This window comes from Ammodytes marinus (genome assembly GCF_949987685.1).
Source record: "Ammodytes marinus genome assembly, chromosome: 10".
Lineage (NCBI taxonomy): Eukaryota > Metazoa > Chordata > Actinopteri > Uranoscopiformes > Ammodytidae > Ammodytes > Ammodytes marinus.
The window spans coordinates 1,070,025-1,089,966 of NC_137214.1; the positions used below are offsets into that span (position 1 = coordinate 1,070,025).

At 44.0% G+C, this 19,942-nt stretch overlaps 1 protein-coding gene across 1 annotated transcript in view; it reads right to left on the minus strand.

Moving 5' to 3' along the window:
- Nucleotides 1-205: 205 nt before the first annotated feature.
- Nucleotides 206-19,942, minus strand: part of LOC307256624 (ubiquitin-associated protein 1-like) — a gene marked incomplete at both ends in the record, with an annotated part of 33,524 nt that continues 13,787 nt past the window's right edge. The window contains 2 exons of the mRNA XM_080035658.1: nucleotides 206-340; nucleotides 457-558. Of these exons, the coding sequence (XP_079891784.1) occupies nucleotides 206-340; nucleotides 457-558 (237 nt within the window). The remainder of the gene's footprint in view (nucleotides 341-456; nucleotides 559-19,942) is intronic.

The following is a 19,942-nucleotide window of genomic DNA, read 5'->3' on the forward strand; positions in this document are numbered from 1 at the left end:
TTATTTCAAGTCTGAAATAAAAGAAACAGATGATACACACTAGACTAACAACATAGTATGAATCTTATAAACACCTTTGAGACAATTAAATAAAAATGTCAATAAATGACATGATTGAGAATCATCAAATCATCATCATCATTATCAACTTCATCAGCAGTATCATCTCAATAAGATGATGAAGATCAATCATCTCAGTGTGCTGTCACGCCACACGTGTCATCAGCTCCTCCAGCGCCCGCTCTCTGTGGTTCTCATGGACCAGTAGCACTTCTTTGATGGTGTTCTGCTGGAAGCCCATCTCATTGAACTGACGCAGCAGGTGAAGGAACTCTTCCGCCTAAAATAAGATTTATTTATTTTTTGAATTAATTTGTCTATCAAAGGAAAAGTGATGTCTTGTTGCCTAAAAAGGTGAAATGTTAATGTCAAGTTGTAGCTCCCTGCATGTCTTACTTTTCTTTCACAGTTTTGAAACATCTCGAGAGCCTCTTCTACCTGGACAACATCATAACCCAGCTGACACAGATGATCACATGCCACCAGGTAATTCAAAATCTGCAAACTCACACACACGCACGCACGCACACACACACACACACACACACACACACACACACACACACACACACACACACACACACACACACACACACATCAAGATAAAAGCAAGATAAATACAATGAATTTTTTTTTACACACAATTATAATCAAAGTCAAAGTCAGCTTTATTGTCAACACTTCACATGTACAAGACATGTAAGGGAATCGAGAAAACGTTTCCCCCTGTCCCGCGGTGAACATAAAAAGTGCACAGGCACAAACAACAAATATACGAGACAACACTAAAAATAGTGTTTTTGACAAATAGTGTTCTGGATTAATATGAATGAGCATGCCTTTAATCTGCATGAAAACAAACTCAAGTAAAACTCAATTGTATTGTAGTTGTATTACAGAATGCTAGTGAATATACTTAGACTTAGACTTGTTTTTATTGTCATTCAATAAATGCACTAGTGCACCTTGTATTTTAATTTTAAATTCATTCACATTATTTTTGGTGTAACTGACATTTAATTACTTTATTTTGAAGTGTTAGAGAGGAAACTTTATTGTGCTAAATACCTGTAACAGACAGTCAGAATTAACAAGCGTGGAGCCACACAATTTTTTGATCTCTCTCTCTCTCTTTCTTTATTTCCTTATCTCTCCTTAAACTGTCATATTGTGGAAAAAGATTTTTGTATTTTTGCTTTTGACAAGTAAACCTTTTAAACTTCACGTCATGGTCCCGTGGATTTCTTTTGGATATTGGATGAGATATATGTCGAGCTTCACTAATTTAGACCAATTGATCCTACATTATTAGTCAAAAAACTCGCTCTTCACACGGATGAATGGATTTTGGAACGGCCTGACTGAGAAAGGATAACGGACAAAGGAAACTTGGCACAGACAGCTCGGTGTTTTCCGGAATAAAATAAAATAAACCGTAAGTAGCTAGAGTATGGACAGCGCGGGGGCTCCGCATCATGTGTGTGTGTGTGTGAATGTACTCGTCTCAACGTCAATCTGGGAACGTCGTTCATCTGAATAAGAAAAGGAACGTTTTTTGATGCAAAGCTTATTCAGAAGTGTTTGGACATTATCAGCCTACTACTAAAGAGTAAAAATAAATAAATAACACACTCTTGCAATGGATGAACAGGAACTTAAAAAACGACCTGTAAAAATGACTGAGGAGGCTGTGGAAGAAAACAAAGTTAAAGCAATAAATGCACGCAGGTATACCGTGTTCCAATTTATTATGCAAATTGGATTGAAGTGTCATAAACATTTAATGTTTTGTTTTTCAATTAAACTCATGTATGATATTGTGTCTCAGGACGCCTTGGATCATTGAAATCAATCTCATACACCTGTGATAATTAGTTTGCCATGTGAGCCCAATCAAAGGAAATCTACTTAAGAAGGACGTTCCACATTATTAAGCAGGCCACATGTTTCATGCAGTATGGGAAAGAAAAAGGATCTCTCTGCTGCCGAAAAGCGTCAAATAGTGCAATACAAGGTATGAAAACAATAGATATTTCGGTAACACTTTACAATAAGGGTACATTAATTGATGGTTAGTTAATGATTAATAAGGGTTAACTAACCATTAGTTAACTGTTAACTAATGTGTGTAGTAAGCATTTACTAATGGTGTTCATGTTAACTAAGGTATTAATTAATACATTATTTAATGTTTATACATATCCTATATTAACCTTAGTTAAGCATGAACCAAAAGTTGATTAAGATAATAATAAGCATTAATTAACTGTTAACACATGTAATTTTTGTAACATTACTTAAGCATAATTAACCATTTACTAATGCTCTTTGTGACCCTTATTGTAAAGTGGGAACAATTTATCCATTAAGTGACACTTAATAAATGCACATCAGTGCTGAATAGGCATTACTGAAGTATAATTAACCTTAATAGGCATTACTTAAGTGTAATTAACCATTTATTAATGGACTTTGTGACCCTTATTGTAAAGTGGGAACCATTTCTCATGAATTAACACTTAATAAAGGCACTTTGGGTCCTATTTTATTTACAGTTTATATTAATAATTTGTGTTGCAATGTTACAAATACAAAATTCCATTTTTACGCAGATGACACCATTATGTATAGCTCTGCTTCATCCTTAGCAAGTGCAACTAAGGACCTCCAATCGGCTTTTAATGTTGTTCAGGAAAACCTACATGGATTAAGACTTGTACTAAATATTGACAAAACCAAAATGATCTGCTTTACAAGAAGTAAGAAAACATCTGATATGGATGACAACCAGATTGTTACTCTAAACAACAAAGTGATCGAGAGAGTCGCAACTTACAAATACCTGGGCTTTTTTCTAGAAGAAAATCTCTCTTTCAAACATCATATTGAGTGTCTTACTAAAAAGCTAAGAATGAAACTGGGTTTCTTGTACAGAAATAAATGTTGTTTTTCTTTTTGTGCCAGGAAGAAAATTGTCCAAGCCATTTTTTTATCTGTTATTGATTACGGTGATATTTTATATATGCACGCAAACTCATCATCTCTGAAATTGCTAGATTCTGTGTACCATGCAGCATTACGGTTTGTCTCAAACTCTGGATTCCGAACGCACCATTGTAAATTGTATGAGAAAGTTGGTCTGTCTTCCTTATACACCCGTAGGATGGAACACTGGTATATGTTCCTTTATAAGGCAATTTTGTACGATCTGCCTCCTTATTTGTGTTCTCTAATGGTTCCTAAAAACAGTGCTCGTATCACTCGGTCTAGCAGTTTGATTATGTATAACGTTCCTCGGACTCGCACTGCGTTTGGTGAAAGTGCCTTTAAATCTTTTGCCCCCTCATCATGGTGTAAGCTACAGGAACACCTTAAACTTGAATCCCTTATCACCATGAACAATTACAAAAGCAGGATTAAGGACTATTTAACCGCAAACTGTACATGCCCGGTTACTGAACACTGACTTACTGCCAATGAGATTGATGCTTTGTGACTTTTTATTTTATTTTTATTTACTTTTTATTGTGTTTTGTGTCTTGTTTTAAGTGTGAAATTTTGTTTTTTAATGTGAAACTTTTATGTTTTTATGCTGCCTTCTTGGCCAGGACTCTCTTGAAAAAGAGATTTTGAATCTCAATGAGTATATTCCTGGAAAAATAAAGGTTAATAAAAAAAAAATAAAAATAAAAAAAAAAATACTAGTGCTGATTGAGCATCACTCAAGCATAAATAACCATTTCTTAATGTTATTTGTGACCAGTGTTGGGAACGTTACTTTAAAAAAGTAATTAGTTATAGTTACTCACTACTTGTTCCAAAAAGTAACTGAGTTAGTAACTGAATTACTTTATAATAGAAGTAACTAGTTACCAGGGAAAGTAACTATTTGCCTACTGTAAAAAAAAAAAAAAAAAAAGTTGCTAGGCCTAGGCTATATGTCAACACATTTGGATTTTTCTGAGCAGTTTTCACAAGTCAGTTGAAATGAGTAGAACAGACAGGTAGGCCTACTTGTAGGCTACATAACCTTCAATATTTATTGCACATCAACAGACAGCAATAGGTTTATCCTGCACTTCAAGTATTTTATTCTCAACAAAAGTAGCCTAGTAGAGGAAACTGCTGAATGTACCGTGCTGATCTGCTATATCACTGGATTCACTTCAGGGGTGTCGGCTAAAACACCACTTAAGGCCAAAAACGTCAGACTATGAAGCATGAGACGATGAGAGGAGGAGTAAGGATTTATCCTATGTTTATTTCCTTCTTTAACATGCACAGCAGCATACAGATCCCAGGAAAATAACAGTAGCAATATTCGTCTCGTGATGACACGCTAAACAGCTGTTGCAACCGGCGAATCGCGGCCGTTTAATAACGTGCAAAAATTATAATTTATAGAGATCGGGAAACTCCATGCACTTACTCACAAGGGCGACGCAAACAAACTCAGGGAGAGCACGTTTCAACCGTGGATTGATAGGTGGTTACTGCGGCAACGTACGGTACACGCTCACACAACAGAGAGAGAAAGAAAAAGAAACTTCACTAAACAGGCGCTCCGGCTGACTGATGTGACGGCGCTAACTGACAGTTATGTCATCCACACTGAATAAAACGATAGTTACGTATGTAACTACGGTTCTATGAGTTCCGGATGACCGCCAGAGGCGGTGCTTATAGCACTGGATGTTCCATCGCGCGCATGCGCAGGTCGAGATCTTTATACCAACAAAGTCACCTGTGACACCTAGGTGACCCCGGAATGTCTATATATTCCGGAAGTCACCTGAGGATCTGTTCCACTGGATCTTCTCGCGGTGTCTGAGAAGTCTGAGTGACAGAGAACTCTGGCGGTCATCCGGAACTCATAGAACCGTAGTTACATACGTAACTATCGTTCTATTTCGTTCCTACTGACCGCCAGAGGCGGTGCTTATAGCACTGGATGACTTATACCAAAAAGGTCACGAAGAGTACTCACCACTTAAGGGCTAGCAGCCATCAACAAGACAGCCGTCGCCACCGGATGAGGAGCAGCGACATTCACTCTGTAGAACCGCGCAAACGTACATGATGAAGACCATGTAGCCGCGGAGCAGATGTCCTGAAGAGGAACCCCCTTCAAGGCCGCCCATGATGTAGCCATACTCCTGGTAGAGTGGCACTTAACGGCCAAGGGCACAGGGAGCCCCTGTGCTCTATATGCCTCCAACACTAGATCCACAATCCAGTGAGAGAGTCTCTGCTTGGACAGGGCAGCCCCTTTCCTGCAGCCCCCGTAACAGACAAAGAGGTTATCTGTCTTACGTAAGCTGGTTGTCGCTTCAACATACGCCCTAAGCGCCCGCACCGGGCACAGCGGGTCTGACACTCCCTCTGCACCCCCCGGAGAGCCTGGGGGATTGAAAGCAGCCAACTCAATTGGTTGGTTTGCGTGATGGGGAGACAAACGTTTGGGCAGGAAGGATGGATTCGGCCAGAGCACCACTCCTGACCCATCTGCGTGCCAGCGCATACACGCCTGGCTCACTGACAAGGCATGGAGTTCACCGACCCGTTTCGCAGTCGCAATGGCGAGAAGGAAAGCCGTTTTCATAGACAGCCGCGTCAGATCTGCCTGACTTAGCGGCTCAAACGGGGGTAGACATAAGGACCTCAGAACCACTTGCAAGTCCCATGATGGTGCCCTCAGGGGTCGTGGTGGTCGAAGCCTCTGGGCTCCTTTTAGAAACTGCCTGACTAGGTAGTGGGATCCTACCGTCTGGCTATCAACCCTTGCATGTGCAGCCGAGATTGCAGCCACATAAACGCGCAGGGTCGAAGCAGCCCTGTTGTTGTCCAACACAGACTGCAGAAAGTTCAGTATCACCACCACCGAGCAGGTCTCCGGGACCTCGCCCTGTGTCACGCACCACTGTGAAAACAACTTCCACCTGTTTGCATAGAGCAACCTAGTGGAGGGTGCTCTAGCACTAAAAATGGTACGGACCACCGACTGGTCGCAAGACGTCAGCAGTGGGTCCTGGCTCTCAGGGGCCACACGCACAGCCGCAGGCGCCCCGGATTTGTGTGCCATATACGCCCGCCGACCTGAGACAGAAGATCCTGTCTCTCTGGAAGGCGCCAAGCCTCCCCGTTGAGGAGTTTCAGCAATGCTGGGAACCACAGCCTCCCTGGCCAATGTGGGGCCACCAGAAGTAGGCTGTGACCGCCACGCTGGACTCTGTCCAGTGTTGCCAGTATAAGGGGAATTGGAGGAAATGCATAGAGCAGGCTGTCTGGCCAAGCATGAGCCAGAGCGTCCTGTCCTAAGGGGCTGGTCCTCTCCATCACGGAGAACCAGAGGGGACAGTGGGTCGTCTCTTCGGAAGCAAAGAGATCTACCACTGCCCTGCCATACCTGTCCCAAATCATGCCCACCACCTCCGGATGGAGCCTCCACTCCCCGGAGGGTGGCCCTTGGCGAGAGAGAAGGTCTGCCGCTATGTTCTGGACACCTGGAACATGGGCAGCCCTCAGGCTTAGGAAATGGGGGAACGCCCATGTAAGGAGCCCCTGCGCGACCCGCAGGTTCCGCCTCGATCTGGTGCCCCCCTGGTGGTTGACGTGGTAGACAGTGGAAATGTTGTCTGTCCGGACGAGAACATGCCGGTTTCTCAGAACTGTAAGGAAGTGCTTTAGAGCCAAGAACACCGCAAGGAGTTCCAACACATTTATATGCTCCAGCCTCTGCTGGGAATCCCACTGGCCTCTGACAGTCCTGTGGCGCCATACTGCGCCCCAGCCGGTAAGGGAGGCGTCTGTCTCTACGACCTCCCGCCAGGAAGCCAGCCTCCCTAAGGGCGCCCCCGCAATCAGGTACGCCCTCTCTCTCCAGGGTCGGAGGGCCAAAAGGCACTGCCCAGACACCCTGAACATCTTGTGTCTCTGCCACTTGGGGTCCAAGTGGAGACCATTGGCCCAGATCTGCAGAGGCCGCAACCTGAGAAGGCCTAGCGGGACCACGCCGGATGCCGCGGCCAGCATACCAATCAGTCGCAGGAAGAGGCTGTATTCCAGCAACCTCCCCCGCCTGAAGCGCTGTAGTAGCTGCAGAATGGTAGCGACGCGCTTTGGAGAGAGGCAGGCTCGCATGTCCACCGAGTCGAGCACCAGCCCCAGATAACTCACCACCCGACATGGTGTAAGGTTGCTCTTGGAAAAGTTGACCGTGAGGCCAAGCCGATACACATGGCTGAGGAGCCTGGCTGTGTCCCTGACTGCCTGCTCCCGAGTTGGGGAAATGATTAGCCAGTCGTCTAGGTACGGCAATATCGCCATACCGCCGGCCTGTAATGGGGACAGGGCTGCTGCCACACACCTTGTAAATATACGTGGGGCCAGAGACAGCCCGAATGGAAGGACCTTGAATTGGTACACCTTGCCCAGAAATGCGAAGCGGAGGAACCGCCTGTGACGCTGTGAAATAGGGACATGAAAGTAGGCGTCTTTCAGGTCTATCGACACGAACCAGTCCTCCGGAGCGATAGCCCGGAGGACATCTGCAACACGCAGCATGTGGAAGGAAAAGACCTTGAGGTACCGATTCAGCCGTCTCAAGTCCAGAATGGGGCGAAACCCGCCATCCTTCTTCGGTACCAGAAAGTAGGTTGAGTAGAACCCCTTGAGCTGTTCCTGTGGCTCTACTACCTCGATGGCACCCTTCCCCAGGAGGGTGGCCACTTCCTGGGTCAGGACCAGGGATCTGCCGGGATCTTTGACCACAGTAAGTCTGATCCCGCTGAAAGTTGGGGGCCGGCGTCGGAATTGTAGTGTGTACCCGTTGGACAGCGTGGACACCATCCACGGGTCTGTGGTCTGTTCTTCCCAGTAGTCCAGGTGCTGCTGAGAAAAACGTCCGACGGCCGGCCCTTGATCTTCAGTACCTACCCCCCCTGCCCCTAGGGGCCTTGGGGGGGCGGCGGCTGGGCGCCGGGCCTCTTGGCGCCGGGTCTCTTGGCGCCTGAAATGCCTCCCGTGGCGGCGGCGCGGTGGTACGGCGCCTGCCAACCTGCTCGGAGAAACGCTGGCCCCTCGATCGTCCAGCTGGACGTGGTCGAGGGCTATTGGCACAGGGTACCACAGAGGCCCCTGGTCTGTAATAAGGTGGCGGTGGCCGCCGCAAACTCGCAAAATGCTGGCTGGCCTGGCCAGCCTGCACACTCCGCTCCAGGGCCTGAAGTGCAGCTGGCCCAAACGTCTGGCCTGGCACAACCGGAAGAGACCGGAGGGTCCGACGACACACCTCCGACAGGGGGGACTGCGCCAGCCAAACCTGGCGGCGCGCCAACGTAATTGTTGACATTAATCTGCCCAGCTCCCTAGTCATAAAAGCAAACGTCTGAAGAGAAATCTCACTTAGGGTCTGAGCTGAGGGATCAACCTCTGACCCCTGAATGGTCTGGGACAAAGCCAGAACGGTATGCGAAAGCGAATTCCCGAGACGGCCCATACGGGCAGCAATGCCGTAGCTTCTGGTAAGCAGCTCGTCCGTAATTCGGCACTGGGGCCGAGGGCAGCGCGCATCGGCCCTCAGCGCCTCCTCTGGGGAGACAACCAAGGATGCTATCGCTGGCTCAATTGGCGCTAACCGGTCCAAGCCGTAAGCCCCAGCGTCTCTCATAGCTGCCAGCTCTCTGCTATCGCCAGAGTGATGGGACCAAGCCTTGGCCTCCGGCCAGCACCTATGCAGCTCCGCAATGTACGGCTCAGAGGGGGGCACCATGAAAACAGAGGGTAGAACGGCCTGCGGAAAAAATGCACTTACCGGTGCAGATGAAACCGGAGCCTCGTCTACCCCCAGCTTTGCCAGCGCCATACGCAAGGCTGGCCTAACTGTGCAGCGGCCGGGCACTGGCCCTCTAGCCGAGCTGGCCGCCGACTCCTGGGAGAAAGCCTGAGAAGCCAGGGACGCCTCGTCGATCTGTTCTCCCTCCTCTGTAAAGAGACTACAGGATGCAGCTGTAGACAGCATATCATCCTCTGCATAGGACAGTTGCGCAGCCGCGGGAACACACACAGCGGCTGGTACCCCCTGTGCCCGTCGGAGGTTCTCCAAGAGGGCTTTGATTTGAGCCACGTCCCCCGATAGCGTGCTCACCTGGGTTGTCAAATCGTCTACCCTACGGGACTTCCCGGGGGGTCCCCCAGCTGCAGAGGAGCGCCGCTTGGCGCCACTAGGACCCGCACCCGACGGGGGCAACCCTAGTCCCTCCACCTCAGCCAGCCTAGCCAGCCTTAGTGCATGAGGCATGCAACTACAATTCATGCATGGATCATCCGACAGTGCTTCCCTCAGGTGCTCAACCCCCAGACATGCAGAGCACTGGTCATGGCCATCCTCCGCTTGCAGGGAGGCCAAGCAGATGACACAATTATGGGCGCTTGACATAATGGCAAACTTAATTACCCTATCTCAGTAACTAATTAGAAAATAGCAAATTAGTTAGTAGGCTATGCAGCCGGGCTCTAGGCGAGAGCACCGAGCACCGGTGTGCACCCCAAAATTAACCCCTTGAAGGCGACTCTGCTACCCGCAAGCCGCCTACTGGAGGCAAATTAACGCAGGTTTAGGCAATCGCGCCCTAGGCGAGAGCACCCGAGCACGACGCCCCTGCAAAACGATAAATGAAGTACGCAACTGGCCTAGGCGACACAGCACCCAAGCAGCAGTGCAGCAAAGCTAGCAAATACCGCGGCGGCGGCTACTGCCCACGCCGCTCACTGATAATCAAAGTAAGCAACCGGCCCCGGCGAACTCACCACCCGAGCACAGCGCAACAGCTAGCAGAATAAATTAGAACTTACCGTGGCGGCGCTATCCCAGCCGCTCACTGGCAACTAATCAAGTAGCAACTGGCCTAGGCGACACAGCACCCAAGCAGCAGCGCAACAGCTAGCAGAATAAATTAGAACTTACCGTGGCGGCGCTATCCCAGCCGCTCACTGGCAACTAATCAAGTAGCAACTGGCCTAGGCGACACAGCACCCAAGCAACAGTGCAGCAAAGCTAGCAAAAAGAAATTAGAACTTACCGTGGCGGCGTTAAGCCCAGCCGCTCACTGGCAACTAATCAAGTAGCAACTGGCCTAGGCGACACAGCACCCAAGCAGCAGTGCAGCAAAGCTAGCAAAAAGAAATTAGAAAACAATAGTGAGCATACAATCAGCACCGGCCTTAGTGACTTAGCACACAAGCAACGGCGCGACCGAAATAATAACACGGCGACTGACGCCGACTGTTACGAGCTCAATAATGCAAGGTGGAAGGTGACAGCTACCGCGGTAGCCGGCGGCCACGCGTAGCCTTCACACTTACTCACCCCTGCCCGGCCGCAGCCGTAGTAGAAACAATTGCCAGTCGCAGCCTTTGGTGGTCGACGTTAGATCGAAGCACCAACCCGTAGGTGCAAGCTACTTGCGACAAAGCTATTCGGTATATCTCTCACACACGCTCTGTGTGTGTCCTGCTAATCCGCGAGAAAATAGAAGGAACAGATCCTCAGGTGACTTCCGGAATATATAGACATTCCGGGGTCACCTAGGTGTCACAGGTGACTTTGTTGGTATAAAGATCTCGACCTGCGCATGCGCGCGATGGAACATCCAGTGCTATAAGCACCGCCTCTGGCGGTCAGTAGGAACGAAATAGAACACAACTTAAAACACACCGGTCTCCTCACTAGCAGTTTGTGTAGTATGGAGCCAGGGGTGCGTTCGGATTACACAGTTTATTCAATCAATTCATAGTAACGCACCGCATTTAACGTTCAATAACGATAACGGCGTTGTAACGACGGAAAAAGTAATTAGTTAGATAACCCCGTTACTGAAAAAAGAACGGCGTTACCTAACGCCGTTATTTTAAACGGCGTTATTCCCAACACTGTTTGTGACCCTTATTGTAAAGTGAGAACCATTTATCACTTGTTACACTTAATAAATGCAAAATAGTGCTGAATAAGGATTACCTAAATACAATCCATCAATCAACAATGCTCTTTGTGACCCGTGTACATTCTCTATAATAACAATATTAAACATATTGAAAATACTAAAATATTCCCAACTGGAAATCAATTCATGACAACATTCTGTTATCAACACAATTCAGTCACAATTTAAAAAAGAAAGAAAATGTTATTTTATTTAGAATCTTTAGTTTTATTTGGAAGCACGGCTCTCACATTTGACATGAATACCGTCAAAGAACTCCAAAATAGTTTCTTCAACAAATTATATCCAGTTTAATGATTTTCTCTGAAAGGAACACACAGGAGGAAATGGATTACTAACAGCAATGGTGAAACAAGACACACTGACTCAGCAGTTAGGTTTAACAGGTAAATGTAAAATATATGTATTTTCTACTCTCTTCCTTGAAATGTATATCATTATTGCAACATAAACAGTTCAATTTTTAATCATGGACTGAAGATAAAACTAAATAATGATCACTCTATTGTGACTAAACACTAGTTTAACCTGGCCCTATCACTGTTATTTCAATGAGCGCATATGTATTTCATTTAACTTTTATTTATACTTGAAAGATCAGTTGAGGGGTGACCCTCATTTATAATCTCTCGCTCTCTTTAGATCCAGTTCTTGGGTTTGCTGGCCACTCCAGGCCTGCGGTGCTCGTCTCCAAATGAAGCAGCTGGAATCCAAGAATCTTGTCTAATCACCCAGTTGATGTATGGGGAAAAAATGAAAATAATCAGTAAACAGTTCAAATGCATTTTTGTTTCCTTTATCTAAATCATTTTAGCATAGCATTACAGTTACACATTCTGTATTATTATTTTTACAACATAATGCCCTGCATTGCTTAGCTGAAATATATTTGGTACCTTAATAAAATAAAATTCTCACTGAACTTTTAACAAGTTGACACAATTTTTTCATTCAAAAAACATGTAATCTCTATGACCATTCTACACAACACATGCTCCGCTTTAGCTCATTTTAGCATGAAATAGCAACATGCACTTTGAATATGGAATAATGCAAACATTATTCACAAACTGTTTAGTGTCCATGAACACACACTTTATTTAGAAACCGCTACAATTAATGCTAAAAGTTACCTGTGAAGCTAACCAGCGCAAGCCTCTTGCTAACGCTGCTCATGTAGTAGTGTGCTAGCTGCGACGCTAATGCTAACCTTGCTATGCTAACGGGAGGCTGCGTCGCTAATATATTTCACAGTATTCTTACATACACACAACTATATCATCTCAATAACACCTTAGTTAACTCACCAATAATTTCGTTTGGCTAATGGCAGCATAATTGTAAACACCACAGGTCTTTTGTGTGAGAATAATGGGTCGATCAAGCTGGTTAAGCACTTAGCTGCTGCTTTTACTGACCAGGCACACATCCGTCTTTCTATCTTCCCAGTGGCCAGGATCCAGTAAAAAACTAGATCTATAAGTGATTAATATGATCAATAAAAGGCTATTGATAATCAACAATGGCTGTAGAGGGAACATGTATGCAATGTATTTTCAACTTTGGGAAGGTGAAAATATGTTTGGAGACTTTACTTTAGAAAAATATGTATTTTCAAACCTTATTGACATTATGATTACCCACGTTTTTCAAGCACTTCAACTCGCCCAGCGATCAGCCAGGCCAGCAAGAAAGACGGACATGATGTGTCTGGAATTCATTATACTATCAGCAGCAGCTATATGCTAAGAGTACTTGCCAGCTTGACCGACCCATTATTCTCACAAAAGACCCGTGGTGGTTAAATGTATGCTGCCATTAGCCCAACAAAATTATTGGTGAGTTAACCAAGGGTTTCGTGAGATGATATAGTGGTGTGTATGTAAGAAATTAATAATGTGAAATATATTAGCGACGCAGCCTCCCGCTAGCATAACAACGTTAGCATTAGCATCGCAGCTAGCTGGCTAACTATATGAGCACTGTAAGCATGAGGCTTGCGCTGGCTAGCTTCACAGGTAAGTTTTAGCAGTAATTGTAGCGGTGGCTAAATAAAGTCTGTGTTTATAGACACCAAACCATATGCGAATACATGTTAGCATTTTCTATATTCAAAGTGCACGTTGCTATTCCAGGCTAAAATGGGCTAAAGCTGAGCATGTGTTGTGTAGAATGGTCATAGAGATTAGGGCCCCATGTTTTTTTGAATGAAAAAATAGTGTCAACTTGTTAAAAGTTCAGTGAGAATTTTATTTGATTAAGGTACCAAAGATATTTCAGCTAAGCAATGCAGGGCATTATGTTGTAATAATAATAATACAGAATGTGTAACCGTAATGCTATGCTATAATGATTTAGATAAAGGAAACAAAAATGCATTTGAACTGTTTACTGATTATTTTAATTGTTTTCCCATACATCAACTGGGTGATTAGACAAGATTCTTGGATTCCAGCTGCTTCATTTGGAGACGAGCACCGCAGGCCTGGAGCGAGAGATTATAAATGAGGGTCACCCCTCAACTGATCTTTCAAGTATAAATAAAGGTCAAATAAAATACATATGCGCTCGTTGAAATAACAGTGATAGGGCCAGGTTAAACTAGTGTTTAGTCACAATAGACATAGATAGAGTGATCATTATTTTGTTTTATCTTCAGTCCATATGTATTTTATTTTTGTTTATGTTGCAACACTTCATGGAAGCGAGTAGAAAATAAATATATTTTACATTTACCTGTTAAACCTAACTGCTGAGTCAGTGTGTCTTGTTTCACCATTGCTGTTAGTAATCCATTTCCTCCTGTGTGTTCATTTCAGAGAAAATCATTAAACTGGATATAATTTGTTGAAGAAACTATTTTGGAGTTCGTTGACGGTATTCATGTCAAATGTGAGAGCCGTGTTTCCAAATAAAACTAAAGATTCTAAATAAAATAACATTTTCTTTCTTTTTTAAATTGTGACTGAATTGTGTTGATAACAGATTGTTGTCATGAATTGATTTCCAGTTGGGAATATTTTAGTATTTTCAATATGTTTAATATTGTTATTATAGAGAATGTACACGGGTCACAAAGAGCATTGTTGATTGATAGATTGTACTTAGGTAATCCTTATCCAGCACTATTTTGCATTTATTAAGTGTAACAAGTGATAAATGGTTCCCACTTTACAATAAGGGTCACACATAACATTAAGAAATGGTTAATTATGCTTAAGTGACCCTCAATCAGCACTAGTATGCCTTTATTAAGTGTTAATTCATGAGAAATGGTTCCCACTTTACAATAAGGGTCACAAAGTCCATTAATAAATGGTTAATTACACTTAAGTAATGCCTATTAAGGTTAATTATACTTCTGTAATGCTTATTCAGAACTGGTGTGCATTTATTAGGTTTCACTTAATGGATAAATTGTTCCCACTTTACAATAAGGGTCACAAAGAGCATTAATACATGGTTAATTATGCTTAAGCAATGTTACAAAGATGACATTTGTTAACAGTTAATTAATGCTTATTATTATCTTAATCAACTTTTGGTTCATGCTTAAGTAATGTATTAACTAAGGTTAATATAGGATATGTATAAACATTAAATAATGTATTAATTAATACCTTAGTTAACATGAACACCATTAGTAAATGCCTACTACACACATTAGTTAACAGTTAACTAATGGTTAGTTAACCCTTATTATGCATTAACTAACCATTAATTAATGTACCCTTATTGTAAAGTTTTACCGATATTTCAAAGAAACTGAAGCGTGATCATTGCACTGTGAAGAGTTTTGTGGCTGATTCAGAGCACAGACGGGTTTGTGCAGATTAAGGCATAATGAGGAAGATTTCTGCCAGACAAATTCAATAAGAGACTAGAACTGCGAGCAGTTGTGAACGGGGGCCAAGCCTCCCACGCGACTCGGGATCGGGCATCGTCGTCCGCGGCGCCGGCCCCTCGCTTCATGGAATCCGGGGATGTAAAGTTTTTGAATGTGGGATGTTTGGTTTGGGAGTTATAGACCAAAAGGCAAAAAAATCGCAGAGAAAGATGCTCAAGTGTGTTTTTGGCGCCCCCTTTTGGAGCAATTTAAGGAAAAAGTAGAACCAGCCTGAGAACCATAGGACAAACACAGTGGTGAAGTTTGGTGTTAATAGGATGAATCGTTTTGCATTTAGGAGCAGTTTGGTACAAGGTAGCTAATGTGCAAATCTTTAAAGCGCTACTGTTTGGTCTTCCGACAGTCGTAGAAAAATTCTTTATACAAATTTTGCTCATGGGAGTCGGTAGAGCATAATGCTTTTGGTTTCGTCCAAATCGGGCAAAAACTGTAGGAGGAGTGTGTTTTGGTGACTGTCACAGTTTTTGCGATGTAGCGAAAAAAATTCCCATACGCAAATGGGCGTGGCCTATCTCAAATGATGCACCTGACTTGTGGGCATCTGTGGATATAAAGTGTTTGACTGTGGGATGTTCGGTGTGGAAGTTATAGCCCCAAACGCGTTTTCTTTGCTTTTTGTGGTTTTGGCGCCCCCTATCGCAAAACTAGGTTAGATAGAAAGATGCAGCTCAATGTACCAAACAAGTGGATGTCAAGTTTTTGAATGTGCGATGTTTGGTTGGGGAGTTATGAGCAAAATCAAATTGTCAACCTCTTCATTGTAAAGACACTTTTTTGAATTTTCCCGCCAAAACACTTCGAAACAGGAAGTAAAAGTGAAAAACAAATGTGTTTAATAAGTCCGGCATACATAGGAATTTCTTGGTCATATTTATTTTATAGACTCAGGTATGCCCCATGATAGTCTCCCTTGAGTTTCAAGAAAATCCCTTTTTTCTTTTTTTTTTAAGGGATTTTCGCAAATCTTTAAAGCGCTACCGTTTGGTCTTCCGATGGTCGTAGAACAATTATTTATACAACTTTTGCTCGTGGGAGTCGGTAGAGCATAATGCTTTTGGTTTCGTCCAAATCGGGCAAAAACTGTAGGAGGAGTATGTTTTGGTGACTGACACAGTTTTTGCGATGTAGCAAAAAATGTATATATACGCAAATGGGCGTGGCCTATCCCAAAAGATGCAGCTGACTTGTGGGCATCTGTGGATATAAAGTTTTTGACTGTCGGACTTTCGGTGCGGAAATTATAGCCCAAAACGCCTTTTCCTTTGTTGTAGCGCCACCTTGTGGCCGGCATGTCTGAATTTTTTTGTCTGCGTTCCTTGGATGGACCTGGATAAGCCATGCAAGTGGCATGTCCCAACCCTTTACGGTTTGGGCTGCAGCACCACTTTTAAACATGGAAGAATAACTAGAACTGCAAGCAGTTGTGAACGGGGGCCAAGCCTTCCATGCAACTCGGGATCAGTCGTCGTCGTCCGTGGCGCCGGCCCCTCGCTTCACAGAATCCGGGGATGTGAAGATTTTGAATGTGGGATGTTCGGTTTTGGAGTTATAGACCAAAAGGCAAAAAAATTGCAGAGAAAGATGCTCAAGTGGATAAGGAGATGTATACTTTTTGGTTTTTGCCGCCCCATATTTCTAAAATATTGCCTTGATACGATGTATAGTTTTGAATTCATGATCAATTAAGTATAAGGTTTTACAAGGAAGCTAATCGGTGACTCTTTAAAGTGCTACCGTTTGGTCTTCCGATGGTCGTAGAAAAATTCTTTATACAACTTTTGCTTGTGGGAGTCGGTAGAGCATAATGCTTTTGGTTTCGTCCAAATCGGGCGAAAACTGTAGGAGGAGTGTGTTTTGGTGACTGACACAGTTTTTTCGACGTAGCGAACAATTTATATATATGCAAATGGGCGTGGCCTATCTCAAAATATGCAGCTGACTTGTGGGCATCTGTGGATATAAAGTTTTTGACTGTCGGACCTTCGGTTTGGGAGTTATATTCCCAAACGCGTTTTCCTTTGTTGTAGCGCCACCTAGTGGTTGGCATGTCTGAATTTTTTTGACTGTGTATCAGGCACGGACCTGGATCTAGTTATGCAAGTGGCATGTCCCAACCCTTTACGGTTTGAGCTGCAGCACCATTTTAAATAAAAAGAAGAAGAAATGTTCCAAATTGAAAAATCAAATCTTTAAATCGCTACCATTTGGTCTTCCGATGGTCGTAGAAAAATTCTTTGACCAAATTTTGCTCGTGGGAGTCAGTAGAGCATGATGCTTTTGGTTTCGTCCAAATCGGGCGAAAACTGTAGGAGGAGTATGTTTTGGTGACTGACACAGTTTTTGCGACGTAGCGAAAAATTTATATATACCCAAATGGGCGTGGCCTATCTCAAAAGATGCATCTGACTTGTGTGCATCTGTGGATATAAAGTTTTTGACTGTCGGACATTCAGTGTGGAAGTTATACACATTTTCCTTTTTTTGTAGCGCCACCTAGTGGTCGGCATGTCTGAATTTTTTTGTCTGCGTACCAGGCACGGACTTGGATCTAGTCATGCAAGTGGCATGTCCCAACCATTTATGATTTGGGCTGCAGCACCACTTTTACGTAAGGAATAGGAATAATCCCAGCAAAAACAATAGGGTTCCCTGCCCAGCAGGGCTATGGAACCGCGTTGCTCTGCAAAACGCGGTCCCAGGCCCTACTTGGGCTTGGCCCCCTAATAACTAGAACTGCAAGCAGTTGTGAACGGGGGCCAAGCCTCCCACGCGACTCGCGATCGGGCGTCGTCGTTCGCGGCGCCGGCCCCTCGCTTCACGTAATCCGGGGATGTAAAGTTTTTGAATTAGGGATGTTTGGTTTGGGAGTTATAGACCAAAAGGCAAAAAAATCGCAGAGAAAGATGCTCAAGTGTGTTTTTGGCGCCCCCTTTTGGAGCAATTTAAGGAAAAAGTAGAACCAACCTGAGAACCATAGGACAAACACATGTATGAAGTTTGGTGTTAATAGGATGAATCGTTATGGATTTAGGAGCAGTTTGGTACAAGGTAGCTAATGTGCAAATCTTTAAAGCGCTGCCGCTTGGTCTTCTGATGGTCGTAGAAAAATTCTTTACACAACTTTTGCTCGTGGGAGTCGGTAGAGCATAATGCTTTTGGTTTCGTCCAAATCGGGCGAAAACTGTAGGAGGAGTGTGTTTTGGTGACTGACACAGTTTTTGCGATGTAGCGAAAAAAAATCCCATACACAAATGGGCGTGGCCTATCTTAAAAGATGCAGCTGACTTGTGGCCATCTGTGGATATAAAGTGTTTGACTGTGGGATGTTCGGTGTGGAAGTTATAGCCCCAAACGCGTTTTCTTTGCTTTTTGTGGTTTTGGCGCCCCCTATGGATGACATTCGCAAAACTACGTTAGATAGAAAGATGCAGCTCAATGTACAACAAGTGGATGTCAAGGTTTTGAATGTGCGATGTTTGGTTGGGGAGTTATAGACCAAAAGGCAAAAAAATTGCAGAGAAAGATTCTCAAGTGTCTTTTTGGCGCCCCCTTTTGTTTAAGGAAATTTAAGGAAAAAGTAGAACCAACCTGAGAACCATAGGACAAACACGTGTGAAGTTTGGTGTTAATAGAATGAATCGTTTTGGATTTAGGAGCAGTTTGGTACAAGGTAGCTAATGTGCAAATCTTTAAAGCGCTACCGTTTGATCTTCCGATGGTCGTAGAAAAATTATTTATACAAATTTTGCTCGTGGGAGTCGGTAGAGCATAATGCTTTTGGTTTTGTCCAAATCGGGCAAAAACTGTAGGAGGAGTGTGTTTTGGTGACTGACACAGTTTTTGCGATGTAGCGAAAAAGAATCCCATACGCAAATGGGCGTGGCCTATCTCAAAAGATGCAGCTGACTTGTGGGCATCTGTGGATATAAAGTGTTTGACTGTGGGATGTTCGGTGTGGAAGTTAGAGCCCCAAACGCGTTTTCTTTGCTTTTTGTGGTTTTGGCGCCCCCTATGGATGACATTCGCAAAACTAGGTTAGATAGAAAGATGCAGCTCAATGTACCAAACAAGTGGATGTCAAGTTTTTGAATGTGCGATGTTTGGTTGGGGAGTTATGAGCAAAAGCAGATTGTCAGCCTCTCCATAGTAAAGACACTATTTTGAATTTCCCGCCTAAAGACTTTGAAAATGGCGAAAACAGGCAAAACATTTGAAAAACTATTTTTTTTAATAAGTCCCGTCCACATAGGAATTTCTTGCCCATATTTTATCCACAGGCTCAGGTATGCCCATTGCCCCATGATAGTCTCCCTTGAGTTTCAAGAAAATTGCTTATGATTATTTTTTCAAGGAATTTTCGCAAATCTTTAAAGCGCTACCGTTTGGTCTTCCAATGGTCGTAGAAAAATTATTTATCCAACTTTTGCTCGTGGGAGTCGGTAGAACATAATGGTTTTGGTTTCGTCCAAATTGGACGAAAACTGTAGGAGGAGTATGTTTTGGTGACTGACACAGTTTTTGCAACGTAGAAAAAAATATATATATACGCAAATGGGCGTGTGGCCTATCTCAAAGATGATCAAAGATGCAGCTGACTTGTGGGCATCTGTGGATATAAAGCTTTTGACTGTCGGACGTTCGGTGTGTGAGTTATAGGCCAAAACGCGTTTTTGTCTGTGTACCAGGCACGGACCTGGATCTAGTCATGCAAGTGGCATGTCCCAACCCTTTACGGTTTGGGCTGCAGCACCAGTTTTACACGACTCCAAAGAATAATCCCAGCAAAAACATTAGGGTTCCCTGCCCAGCAGGGCTATGGAACCGCGTTGCTCTGCAAAACGCGGTCCCAGGCCCTACTCGGGCTTGGCCCCCTAATTACCATGTGTAAGAGTTTGTGCACAGAGGGGATTGTCGGGAAAGAGATGGCTGCTTGAGGAAGCTCCCATTTATTAACATTTCAACAAACAAGCATATT